This window comes from Cupressus sempervirens, chromosome 8 (assembly GCF_028749045.1).
Source record: "Cupressus sempervirens isolate cs-2001-9-10 chromosome 8, ASM2874904v1, whole genome shotgun sequence".
Lineage (NCBI taxonomy): Eukaryota > Viridiplantae > Streptophyta > Pinopsida > Cupressales > Cupressaceae > Cupressus > Cupressus sempervirens.
In genome coordinates this window covers 63,128,186-63,140,978 of record NC_143125.1, presented here as the reverse complement: position 1 = coordinate 63,140,978, position 12,793 = coordinate 63,128,186, and the positions used below count along the sequence as shown (strand labels likewise).

At 33.9% G+C, this 12,793-nt stretch overlaps 1 protein-coding gene across 2 annotated transcripts; it reads left to right on the top strand.

Annotated features, from left to right (window-relative positions):
- The first annotated feature begins 1,374 nt into the window (after positions 1-1,374).
- On the top strand, positions 1,375-6,622 carry LOC149541620 (expansin-A13-like). 2 transcript variants are annotated; one of them, XM_089796803.1, is made up of 3 exons: positions 1,375-1,616; positions 3,960-4,272; positions 5,625-6,622. In XM_089796803.1, exons 1-3 carry the CDS (start codon positions 1,451-1,453, stop codon positions 5,926-5,928), a joined length of 783 nt encoding a protein of 260 aa, XP_089652929.1. In that variant the 5' UTR covers positions 1,375-1,450; the 3' UTR covers positions 5,929-6,622. The 2 variants fall into 2 exon arrangements, with proteins under 2 accessions (XP_089652929.1, XP_089652928.1); XM_089796802.1 differs by having other exon boundaries at positions 3,957-4,272.
- The last annotated feature ends 6,171 nt before the right edge of the window (positions 6,623-12,793 follow it).

Below are 12,793 nucleotides of genomic sequence, written 5' to 3'. Positions count from 1 at the left end.
TATTACTATTATTATAATTTAAGAAAAATTCATAATTATATTCTCTAGCAAATACTTTATAAGCATTGTTGATAGATGTAAAAAAACAAGTTATAAAATATATTGTTCAACTTCTTATTTTTATTTTTTTCAATAATAATAATGAGTTTGAAATTTAAATTAAAAAATTATATGTAAATATTCAAATTTTAGAAATAAAAATAATTAAAAAGAAAAATAATGAAGATTTAAACATGTATATAGTAAATATAATTTATATAAACTTAAATAATTTTAAAATAGATTAAAAAAAAAAAATGTCAACGGGTCTTTGGTCTACTGGTGAAGTTGAATGGCTCACAAAGATCCCACCAGGGATCAAGTCTTGCTGAGTGTAAGGTCCATAGACATCATAAGGGATGAGGCCGGGATCGTGCCTTGGGCGAATTTGGCAGCGTGGATGCTCCTCAGTCCTTAGCTCTTAGCCGAAGAGGTGTTCAGTATTCAGGCACGTGTGGGCCTGTATCGGGTACCTAAAACTGTTAATGGTGGCCTTCGCTGGTTGGTAGCTCGCAAGCTTGTGCCTCACTGGACTGCCTCGCAGGTTTGAACCCTCCATCAAAAAAAAAAGAAGAAAATAAAATCATGTTAATATATATGTCTCACATAATTTTAGATAGTTTATTCAAAATATCTATATTAATTTATCTTTATTTAAGATATACAAAATAACTACATAATAAAGATATACAAATAGCTACATTCTTTCGAATTCTATTTTATATTCTAATTTTTATATTAAATAATTGAAAAGTCATAATTTTTATTTCCAAATCCAAAATGTCCTGAATTGATTGCTTACCATGAAAATGGATCGCCTAAGCTGATATGCCTGTTATTGAAGATATGAACATAGAAAATTATTTCTTCATAATGAACAAATTACTAGACTCAAAACTTCGGATGCTCTTGGCACGTCGACACCAAAAACACACAGAATCTGTCGTACAGTTGCGGAATGATTTATCATGACAGCTGAAGAGCAAAGAAATTCAAGCCAAAAAAGAAACCATTTTTTTCCACGGCAACCCACCGAAGTGGGTTCACATGTCGTGAATAATCGTGCAAATCAAAACTTAAAATGTTCTACGTGTAATTGATTTTAAATTTACAGGGTCACAGCAAGGTATCGCAGACATTCTCACAGGCGCGGGACCCTCGAATAAAGCGAAAAGAAAAACTAACGGTCCCGGAAGAGGAATTGGGCTGTGCCCAGATTCGAACACGCGACCTCTGGCTCGCGAGTCGCGACGAAAACAGCGCTCAATCTGTGTGGGGTAGAGCTTGTGCACTTCCGGACAGATAAAAAAAGACAAATGCGTAAGGAATGAGTTTAGTGAACTTTCTTGGTGCGTCTCAGCAGCATTTTCAGTGGGCAGCGGCGCCTCTGAGACAGAGTAAGGAGTTGAGAATGTGGTTTGCTTTGTTTTTAGTAAACAGAGCGTTTTCTGTGATAATATTCTCTGTGTGGGCAATTATTTGGGTTTCGGCGTCTGCTTCTTATGGCGGAGAACAAGACGGGTGGAAAACGGCTTCTGCAACTTTCTACGGAGATTCAGACGCCCTCGGAACCATGGGTAAAAACGCCTTTGTTTTTTCTCATATGTTGTGCTCTGTTTGTTTAGGTTATGCATTTGGGGTTTTTTTTCACTCATGCCACATTTAGATTGGAGAGAATGTTAAATGTATGGAAATGAAAATCGATTTTCTCCTGCACATTATTTAAGTCCAGAGCATAGCCAGCATCTAAATAGACAGGACAAGGCAAAAACTTCGATTCGTCTATGTTCATGCTCATTGCACCCTGCATTTTGTATCTTCTTGGTGTTTTGTTCCCCTTAACTATCGTTGAGAAACTGTCTTGTGTTTGGAGGTTAGCATTGGAGTAGGTTTGCGTTTGTTTTTGTCAAGCATTTTGTCTTGCGACCCAGTTGAATATGCTCTCACCACTGAGCTAATCAATCGACTAGAGTCACATCTGCATCTCATTATCATTCGTGAGTTTTTAATCAGAGTAGTAAGGTTATTTGGGTCGAAAGACTAAATGCTCTGGTTGTTCAGCTCTGTTGGCTGAGGTCGTTCAGACCTTAAACCTTCAAGACATTTTTCCTTACCAGTCAAGGTACTCAAGTCAGTAAATAGATTTTCAAACTATTTAACTAGCTCTCCTTATCAGTTGATATTTTGGATCTAAAGAGTTGATATCAAGCATATAGTTTTCAAATAGAATAGTTTCAAATGAGTCCATCAGGGATCAAGTTTTGCTGAATGCATGACTTCGATATTATAAGAAATGAAGCTGGAATTGTCTCCTAAATAGATTTTGGCGAAAGAGATATCCCTCAATTCTTGACTCTTATATAAAGAAGTTCTCCGAACCTTAAAAAAAAAAATTTCCACTTATTATTTGACGTCCTCATTCTAAGATTCAAATGGAATAGAAAAAGTTTTTATTATAATGTGCATAAATGACCTTCCAACTATATCCTCTTGACTTTTATCTTTTGATCCTTCAAACTCTCTCCTTATCAGTTGATGTCCTGTACCTAAATAGCAAGTGAATAAATGACCTTCCAACCACTTTCTTCTGAGCATTCATTTTTTGATCTATCAAATTCTCGCTCCTTCCAACCACTTTCTTCTGAGCATTCATTTTTTGATCTATCAAATTCTCGCTCATTATCAGTTGTTGTCCTGTGCTTGAAGATCAAGTGCATAAATCACATTCCAAACATTATCTTCTGGACTTCTTTTGATCCTATACACTTCCTCTCCTTATCAGTTGTCCTGTACCTAAATACCAAGTGCACCAATGACCTCCCTTAACCTTCTTGACATTATTTTTATGGCAGTCAAGGTGTCAAGTTCATAGAAATACCTCCTCCTATCAGATCAATGTTTTTCAAGCTGAATTTGTGTAATTTTATCTCGTTTTCCAATAATGGGCAGTTAGGCTCTAATCCGAATATAAATCAAGCCCTAGGGCTGGTTGAGAACCTAAGAGTAAATATTGTGTGTAATTGTCCTTAGCGCATCAGATATTTACAAATTGAAATAGCTTCTCTCCATTTTTGTACTACAGGTCAAGTTCTATAATTATTCTCATAGATCAGTTGGATTCAAAACTAAGACTTACTGCTTGCATGTTGGGATACTCTGCTGACTCTCTTTGTGAGCCGTGTTATTGATGGGCTCTTATTGTGGTGTGGCTCATTGTCTCCAATATTCCTTTGTAAAACTTTTTTTTTGGGTACTTGAAGCGCCTAGTTTGGCTCTAAAATAATGTTATTTTTCACAAACTGAAATTCAAACCGATGGCCACATATTTACATGATAGGGTGCTACACAACTGATTACCCGCACTCTTAATGACCAGGGTTTTTGGTTTGTTGAACTCCATTGTGGTTTGGTTGTGGCTTATTTTCTTGAATAATCCAGTGTTAAAAGATCAGTTTTCTGTTAGACATCTTTAATTTGTTAAAAAATGAGTGACATCTGAACTGAAGACTCTAGCAACAAATGATACCAAGTTCAACTCCTAATTGGTCCATGAGAAAACTTAGCATGATACCAGAATCGGGTCAGCAGGTCAGCAGATCCAGCCCTGAGCACCTATGGTGTAGCTTAAAAGGAATTAAAAGGAAGTGTTAGAAAAATACGACATATACGAACCAAGATTGACTAATAGCTCAGTGATAGAACGTCCCAAGAGAAAATTAATGATCCTAATTTCATCTCGTACCTGATCAATGGATTTTTTAAACATAATTTACCTAAAATGATCGAATCTGAGCATTGTTGTAAGTACCCTTGCATCTTCATTTCCCAGAAGTTCCATGAATCCACTGTTGTCATTGGCACGGGTTCCATTGAATTTATTTCCTTGATTGAATTTCCTTTATATTTTTTTTTTGCAGCAGGTGCCTGTGGATATGGAGATTTATACAGGCAAGGCTATGGAATCAATACGGCAGCTCTTAGCAGTGATCTATTTTTAGGCGGGCAGTCCTGTGGTGCTTGTTTTGAACTGAAATGTGTGGATGATTTAGTTTATTGCCACCATGGAACATCAATTACAGTAACGGCGACTAACTTCTGCCCACCCAACTATGGCCTCCCAGGAGATGCAGGAGGGTGGTGCAACCCCCAGCAAAAGCACTTCATTTTGCCTGTTTCTGCCTTTGAGAAAATCGCTGCGTGGAAGATAGGGAACATGCATGTCCAATACAGAAGGTAATAGAGGGAAAAGTCTCAATTGTTTTGGGTTCTTATTTCTGGAGCGGTCTAATTTGTTAGCTGTAGCATTTTAACTATTTTCTTTTTCCGTTTTGGATCAATAATTTAGGGTTCTATAACAGAGCTCCATATTCTACTACGTACAATTCGCTGCGTGTATCTAACAAAAAAATGTACTTCGTCGAGGTAGCTGAATTAAAAATTTAGCTAAAAAAACGAAATTCACCAAACTATAAAAAGAAGAAAAAATAATGATATATTCTGACCATAAACTGGTTGGTGTTCACCGTTGCTGTCCTAGTTTCAATCTTCGATTCTTCAAGAGTACTGAGAATCCTTAGTGACGCCATCCTAGCAATTAGACCCTTCCTGCCAAGTAGTTCACCTAGCAAGAAAACAAGTTAACTATATGATATACCTTGTGGGAATAAGGGAATAATTTGTTTTGTATACATACTCTTTTAAATCTTATGATTAAGTGTTGGGAATAAACTTGTTTCAACCTTTACAGTTCCTGGATTTGATCGTATATGTATTTTGGTTACATTTCTTGTTCTTTTCATTTTGATGACAGATCAAGGAGTGTTTTAAAAAATACATGCACAATCAAATCTAGTACTCATAATGTAATTATAATAAATTTTGGAAATCTGATAATCTCTTTATCAACCTTCCAAATCCAGATTAACTTTCAACAAAAAAAAAATGCCTTGGAATTTGGAGGAACCAATCAGATCTTCTGTTAGATTGCTTCCTTAATCTCACTTATTTATATTTCATTAATTAGCTTTTCCTTATCCAGTTTACAATACTCCACTGAACTGCATTATAGTACAGAGATTTCTGTGCATCACTTTCTTACTTCAGTTTATGATCATGGTAGTTTTTCTAATAGAGAATTTTATCATTTATGACTTTTTTTAGTTATTTGATACTAGAGTACAAGTTTTAGGCTGAATTTGTTTCTCTGGGAGTCAAGGCCTAGAGGTATTCATTCTGTCAAATTCGCTAGGTACGCAATTTCCAGTTTGTCTTTTATGATCCTGAAACTAGATTTGATCTCTAATAGATTCATCAAGAAACTTTCAACTTTCCAAAATAGACTTTAAGCCTATTAAAAACACATTCTTTTGCATCTCTGAAGGCCGAACAGTGCACAGAGAGATTGTCTCCTTGCTGTCTCTACATTTCTATCTACAAACCCTATTACCAAAATCTCAATGCTCCATGGGACTGCCTAACCTTGTGAAAACTTGTGTCCTTGTCACTTTCTTACTGAATCTTACGTCCTTTATAAAAGGCAAGTTCTGTTTGGGGTATCTGATTGTGTTTTATTTCGGTTTGTGCAGAGTAAGCTGTGTGAAGGAAGGAGGAATGAGATTCACCATAAATGGGCAGGACCATTTTTATATGGTGCTGATAAGTAATGTTGCAGGGGATGGGGCTGTAATGGGTGTTAAGATCAAGGGTTCAAAGACTGGGTGGTTGCCCATGGGCAGGAACTGGGGACAGAATTGGCACTTGAGTGCTGATCTTAAGGGGCAGCCTTTGTCCTTCGAGGTCACTACCAGCGATGGCAGGACTCTTACTTCTTACAACGTGGCTCCCTCTGATTGGGAGTTTGGCCAGACGTACAAAGGGAAACAATTTTAATGTAATGTAAAACAATGTCGGAATCTTCTCGGGACCTTGCTTGCACAGCAACCAGCCTAATTCAGAATGCAGATAAATGATAGGGTACTGGTGTTTTATTGGAGTTACTTTTGTTTTTGATATTAAAGCAATCAAAACAAAAGGACTGGTCCTCGTAAATAAAACAATTGTAAAATCATTAACAACAGACTACCAACTATTTGTTTATTGGAACTACTTTTGTATGTTATTTAGTCAGAATCATGTTTATATGATATTTTGTGAAGGCAAAAATATACAGAGGTCTTGAGCTATGATTCTATTTTGTAGTGGATATTTGAAGATGGACAGGGTGTTCCTTTTAACTAAGAACTTGGAGAATAAGAGGCTCACCGGCAAGCCCGATATCAGTTTGGCATGGGAGGCTTGACTTCTGAGGACCCTATCAGGAGACTTGGTTTCGTATACTTCATATATTGTTTAAGTTTTTGTATCTCTAGACCAAGGTGAGGAATAAACTGAACCTTGGCTGTATTCCTCACCTTGGCTGGTTGTAAGTGTCCCATTAGGTTGAATTAGGTCATTCACTATTGAACTGAGTGAAAATTTGGTAAGTAGGGAAGGATGAAAACTTGCAATTGTACTTTGCTGATGGAAAGGACAATTGTTTCGTAACATTTTATTACAAATGAATTAAAGTATTTTTTCTCTTAAATTATTTTTAAACTTCGATGAGGGTGTTCATATAACATTTTGGGGTTTGGATGGTGTCTTGAAGACAAATTATTTGTACAACGTTTGATGAGAATGTTTGCTGAACATTGTGGTGTTTTGATGGTGTCTTGAAGATGGGAAAGACATTTCTTAGTATTTCCTTACATTGACTATTTTTTATACATCTTAATATGTTGATTCTTTTTGATATATAAAGAGAATATACTTTTGGTTCCTTCCCTAGACATGAAACTATACTTTGACACAAATATTTATTGTGACCTTTGGTATTACTTATATTTGTGGGCTTCTGTGGATGACACAATTGTCAAATTATAGTTGCATCAATAGTTGAAAGGATATTTTTTCATTATTTATGTTCTATATGAATTATCTCATTTTCTCTATGCCTAATGATTGAAGGTCAACAATTGGTATTTGTAATCTAATGTCAACCTACAATCTAGAACATTCATCATTGAAATTATTACTTTTGGTTCTATAATATTTTAGTATTTTTATAACAAAGTTCAAAAAAATATTTTATTTAACATATTCAAGTGAATGTTCTTAAAGTTATATTATTTTGTTGAATTCATGTTTTCAAATATTTTAAACTTCAAATTATACATATAATTCTTATTTCAATGTATGAAGATTACCAATGAATTCAGAACAAAGACTATTTTCAAATCTTTTATTTCTTCTAGGAAATCTACATCACAGTTACTCTTTTAATTTCTTTGATTTATTTTAATGACATTTGCTTTAACAATATTGATCACTTTGACTACAACCTTATTATACATGGGCATGAACTTCGATGCTATGTGTCATTGTTTTGTACGTGGTTCGGTCTAATTCTCATCCATAATTTGTTTTGTTTTAAAAATAATTATAAAACATAAGAAGTTATAGTGACTATTGTTAGTTTGTGTAAGAACATTTTTTTGGAAAAAAGATGTGTGCTTTTTGAATCAAATATTTGAACCTCATTTGGCAATTTGTGGTCACAAAGAGGAAAAGTAAACACAAAGCTTGTAAGCAATGACTTAAGAAGGTTAGCAAGGAAGGACACCAAATATGAGGAAATACGTAGCCGCCTAGGCTAACTTCGGGCACCTAGAACTCATAATCTGTACATCAAAATTTGCCAAATTTTTTTCGTTGAATCTCTATAGGTGAGTCAAGAGCTTAAAGCCAACCTTTTGGTTTTTTCACATTTATGGAGTTCTCTATAGAACTCGTAGAGTGCCAAGTGGTCCAGACGTGTCATTTTAACACATTTGCTTGGAACCCATTATATTCACCCTCCAATAGTTGCTTGCCAATAAAATAGTACTTTTTGCATAAATGGACCAATCAACAACCAAGAAAGCTAGAAAATGATTAATTATTAGTACACACGTGATCGACTATTAATACATGTGCTATTTGTTTTTGGGCCTTTTTATGAGCAAGGGGGGGGGGGGGGGGGGGGTGTCTATAATGGTAGACATAGCGGTTATTGGAATGTGGACGGCTTCTGGGTCGTCTCTCCCAATGAGATAGGGGAAAGAGGATGACAAAAGATTAAAAAAGAGGACTCTAAGTGTGTGTGTGTGTGTGTGTGTGACATTTAAATTGGAAATGAATGAATAAAAAAGAAAAAAAGAAATTTAAAAAGACATAATAAAAATTAGTAAACAAATATCATAAAAGAAAACAAAATAGAAAACTAATAAAAGTAAAAGCAATATGCAAACTTACTAAATAAAGAGATATGACAAACATAAAAAAGAGAGCAAAAATGATAAACACATAATAAAATATAACAATAAACAAAAATAAATAAATAAATAAAAGAGGAAAGGAAACATGGAAGGGAGGAAAATTTAAAAGTAAAAATCAAGGAATCTCTCTCTCTCTCTCTCTCTCACACACACACACACACACACACACACATTTTTTCTTAAACTTCTTTTTTTTCACTTTCTTTCTATTTTCTCTTTTATTATTATTGCTTTTGAATATGTATGTTGTGTGTGTGTGTGTGTGTGTGTGTGTGTGTTGCTATATGTGTAAGTATGCATGCACATATATATGTAGTTATTTGGGCAGTGTTGAGGCTACTTACAAAATTCGTGACATTCGAAATATTTATCTAAATTTCCATTAACACTTCAAACATGTGGTACTGATTCTTGTTAGCAATGTCTTTATCCTCTACTCCAATGCTAATGGAGCATTTTTTGGAACTCCCAATCTTTAGCTAGTCCCATGTTATGGAATAAAGTTTTGATTGGAGCTTCTGCATCCACACAATGACTTTTTTGTTCAACATATCATTCTTGAAACAAAACTTCCTATCCATGTTTGGGGCAAAGTCAAATTTGTCAAGCAAGAAGAAGATGAAAATGGAATCATTTGCTCCCCCTTAGGAAGCAACACCATTACACAACACTTGAATCTAAGAAATGGAAGCTATCAAAGAGCATACAAATTTGAAAAACCCTATTTGAAGGTTTCTCACGTGATTTATTCAACTGCTCTAATTCTTTCCAATTCCCCACATTCTAAAATAGTCATTCAGATGACAGAATCTATGTTTTCAGTCTTCAACGTGATGTTAATGGAACATTCTTAACAACTTCCAATTCTTGTATGACACTATACCGAATAATAAAAATTCGCCATGCCTACTCGCTCTTTATAAAATAGTTATATAGGTGGTTTCCCCAAACACTATAAGCTATCATTAAACAAATCCAATAATTACATATTCCTAATGTATTGTAATTTGATTAACGACTATGTGTGTGTGTGTGGGTGTGTGCACATGTACATACATACATATGTATGTGTTACACATTGTATTATTTATATATATATATATATGTACATATATATATATATATATGTATGTACATATATATGTATGTACATATATATGTATGTACATATATATGTATGTACATATATATGTATGTACATATATATGTATGTACATATATATGTATGTACATATATATGTACATACATATATATGTACATATATATATATGTACATATATATATGTACATATATATATATATATATATATATATATATATGTACATATATATATATATATATATATATATATATATATATGTACATATATATATATACATATCTACATATATATATGTATATGTATATACGTGTGTGTGTGTGTGTGTAGACACGCGCGCACGCATGCACACACACGCACACACATAGATACATACATACATACATACATGCATACATACATACATACATATATATATATATATATGTACACTAGCTTATATATAGTTATATATATAATAAGCCAAGAGTAATTGTTCTTGATGCACCTATTTTTATTAAATTCCAAGGCTACTTTTTCCAATTTGGGATACTCTCGACGTATTATATATAAAGTATATATAAGCTAGTGGCAATCGCTGTGCAATAATTTTTTTTTAATATTTTTATTTTTTCATTTTGATAAAGTTAGTATCAAATTATTAATTAATTTTTAACTATAGTTGTATATTTTGTTAAAGTTGGTATAAATTCATTTATAATACTATATGTTGTGTTTAATTTTTATTTTATTTTAAGGGTATTGTTACAAAACATGTTAGGATTAGGAGTAAAGTTATGGAAAGGATTACAGTTACACATACCATCAAAAATGTTATTAGGGTTATAGTTAGAGATAGGTTTGTGGACATGGGTAGGGTTAGGGTTATGCTTAGAGTTAGGGATATAATAAGGTAATTCTTAAGGTGATAGGTAGGCTTATATTTAAGGTTAGGGTTTCTCTTAGGGTTAGAAGTAGGGTTACAATTAGAGGCAACATTACAAATATAATTAGAAGTAGGGTTAGGATTAGGACCTTATGATTAGGGTGAGACATAGGATAAGTGAAGGTTTATACAAAGTATTAGGGTTAAGAGCATGATTACTCATTAAGTTAGGATCAGATATAGAGTAATGGTTAGGGGCACACTTACGATAGCAAAACTATTAGGATTATAATTAGTGTTAGACTTAGGGTTAGGGTTTCAGACTTAGGATAAGTGAAGGTTTCACTTATGATAGAGTATTTGTTAGGATTGTAATTAGTGTTGCACTTAAAAGAAGAGATAGGGTTAGGGCTCTAGACTTAGGAGAAGTGAAGCGTTAGGAATATGATTAGGGTTAGGACCAAGATTACTGATATAGTTAGGGTTAGATTGAAGGTTTAGGACTTATGATTGGGGAAAGAGTTATGTTTAGAAGGAGGGTTAGAGTTTATACTTACGATTAGGAGTAGGGTTAGAGTTAACATTATAATTAGGATAAGGGTCAAACATATAGGTGTTTAGGATTATAATTATAATTATATATAGGAGTAGAGTTAGGGTTAGGGTTTTAGATTATATTTATTGTTATAGCTAAGTTTTCTGTAAGACATAGGGAAAATCTTAGGATTAAAAGTATTATAATGGATAGGAGTACACTTATGGTTAGAATTACTATTAAGGTTAAAGATATGCTTACATTTAGGGTTAGAGTTAGGGGTATAGCTATAGTTTGGGTTATAGTTAGGTACAAAAGTTAGGTTTGCGATAAGGGTTAAAGTTAGAGTTAGTCGTAAAGTTATAATAACTTGGAAGGAGTTAGACTTACAATTAGAGTTAATTTTAGGAGTAAGTTTAGAGTTAGGGTTAGGGGTAGATTTAAGGCTTAGAGATTATAGTTGGGGAAATGATTACATTAAGTAGTATATATGGTTAGGGTTAGAATTAGACTTACGATTAGGAGTTGGGTTAGGATTTAGTGAAGGGTTAAACATAGGATTAGGGTTAGGACCAAGATTACTTATTAAGTTGGGTTTAGATATAGAGTTATGGTCAAGGGCATACTTGTTTGAAACAATAGTCCACCAAGATAATTTGGGGGGGGGTGGGTGGGGGGGGGGGTGTGAATCAATTATTTGACAATTAAAACATTTATCTTCCTTAAATAAACTTAACCATTGAACCAAAATAAACAACAACCATAATAAGATGCACATAGACAACTACACCAGATATGTTGACTAGGGAAGCCCTTGATTAGAGGGAAAACCCCAGTGGGAGTGATGCCCACAAGATGATGTAATAATATAAATATTCCTTGTTAGAGGATGGACCCTATTTGGAGTCTATTACAACATTTAGTACATATGAGTCCCTAGTAGGAGATTCTGAATCCCTGTTAGGAGATTCCAACCCTATTAGGAGTTGTGTCAACCCTATTAGGAATTGTAGTACAATGTATGCAAGATGAGCCCACTGCCCAAACATGCAATTTCAACTACAAGAAGAGCTCACTACTCAAACATGCAATTTACTATTATGTTCTTCGTTCCTTTGTTCTATTAACCAAACCAATCACTGTCAGACCTTGTAGACCAAGTCATGAAGCTCAGATCCAAATATCAAACCTCAGATCACTGAACAAAACCTTAACAATGAAGTTTCTTTCACTTCTGCTCTACTATGCTCAACTTCGCATTCAAATCTCTCTACTACTTACAATTCCATGCAATACCATACTCCATGATAAAGGAAAATGTCCTTCCTTTATACCAAGTCCATAAAAAAATTCCCTAAGTTGGTTGTTAGACCTTCTTAATTAATCATTATAGGACCACATTAAGAACACATTACACTTAGCGATAACATTAATCTTTTGCCTTGCAACTTGAATAACCTTTTGTACACGCAATATTATGACGAGTGAACTTAGCCACATCATCACCAACATCTCTTCTTTACATCCTCAACCTCGATTCTTAGAATAACAACTCTGTTAAGAGATATAACAAGTTTACTAGAACATGCCTCTATAAACTCTATCTCAAAATAGACATCACTAAAACTTACATAGCTTCTTCCAAACTTATCATTCCTTCTTCTGATGTTAACTACATATGCTAGATACTTAGAAGTATCTCTCATAACTTCTGATAGTTAAAATACTCAACTAGCCATCCATACCAACTTGACCTTTTCGTTGTTCTTCTGTCAGATACCATAGAAGACTACTATGTGACATCAATGAAAAACTTAGTCATAGATGTAACATAACACAATAGTAACATATCTACAATACTCCCCCAAAGGAATATCATCAGCATTCATGATTCCAAAA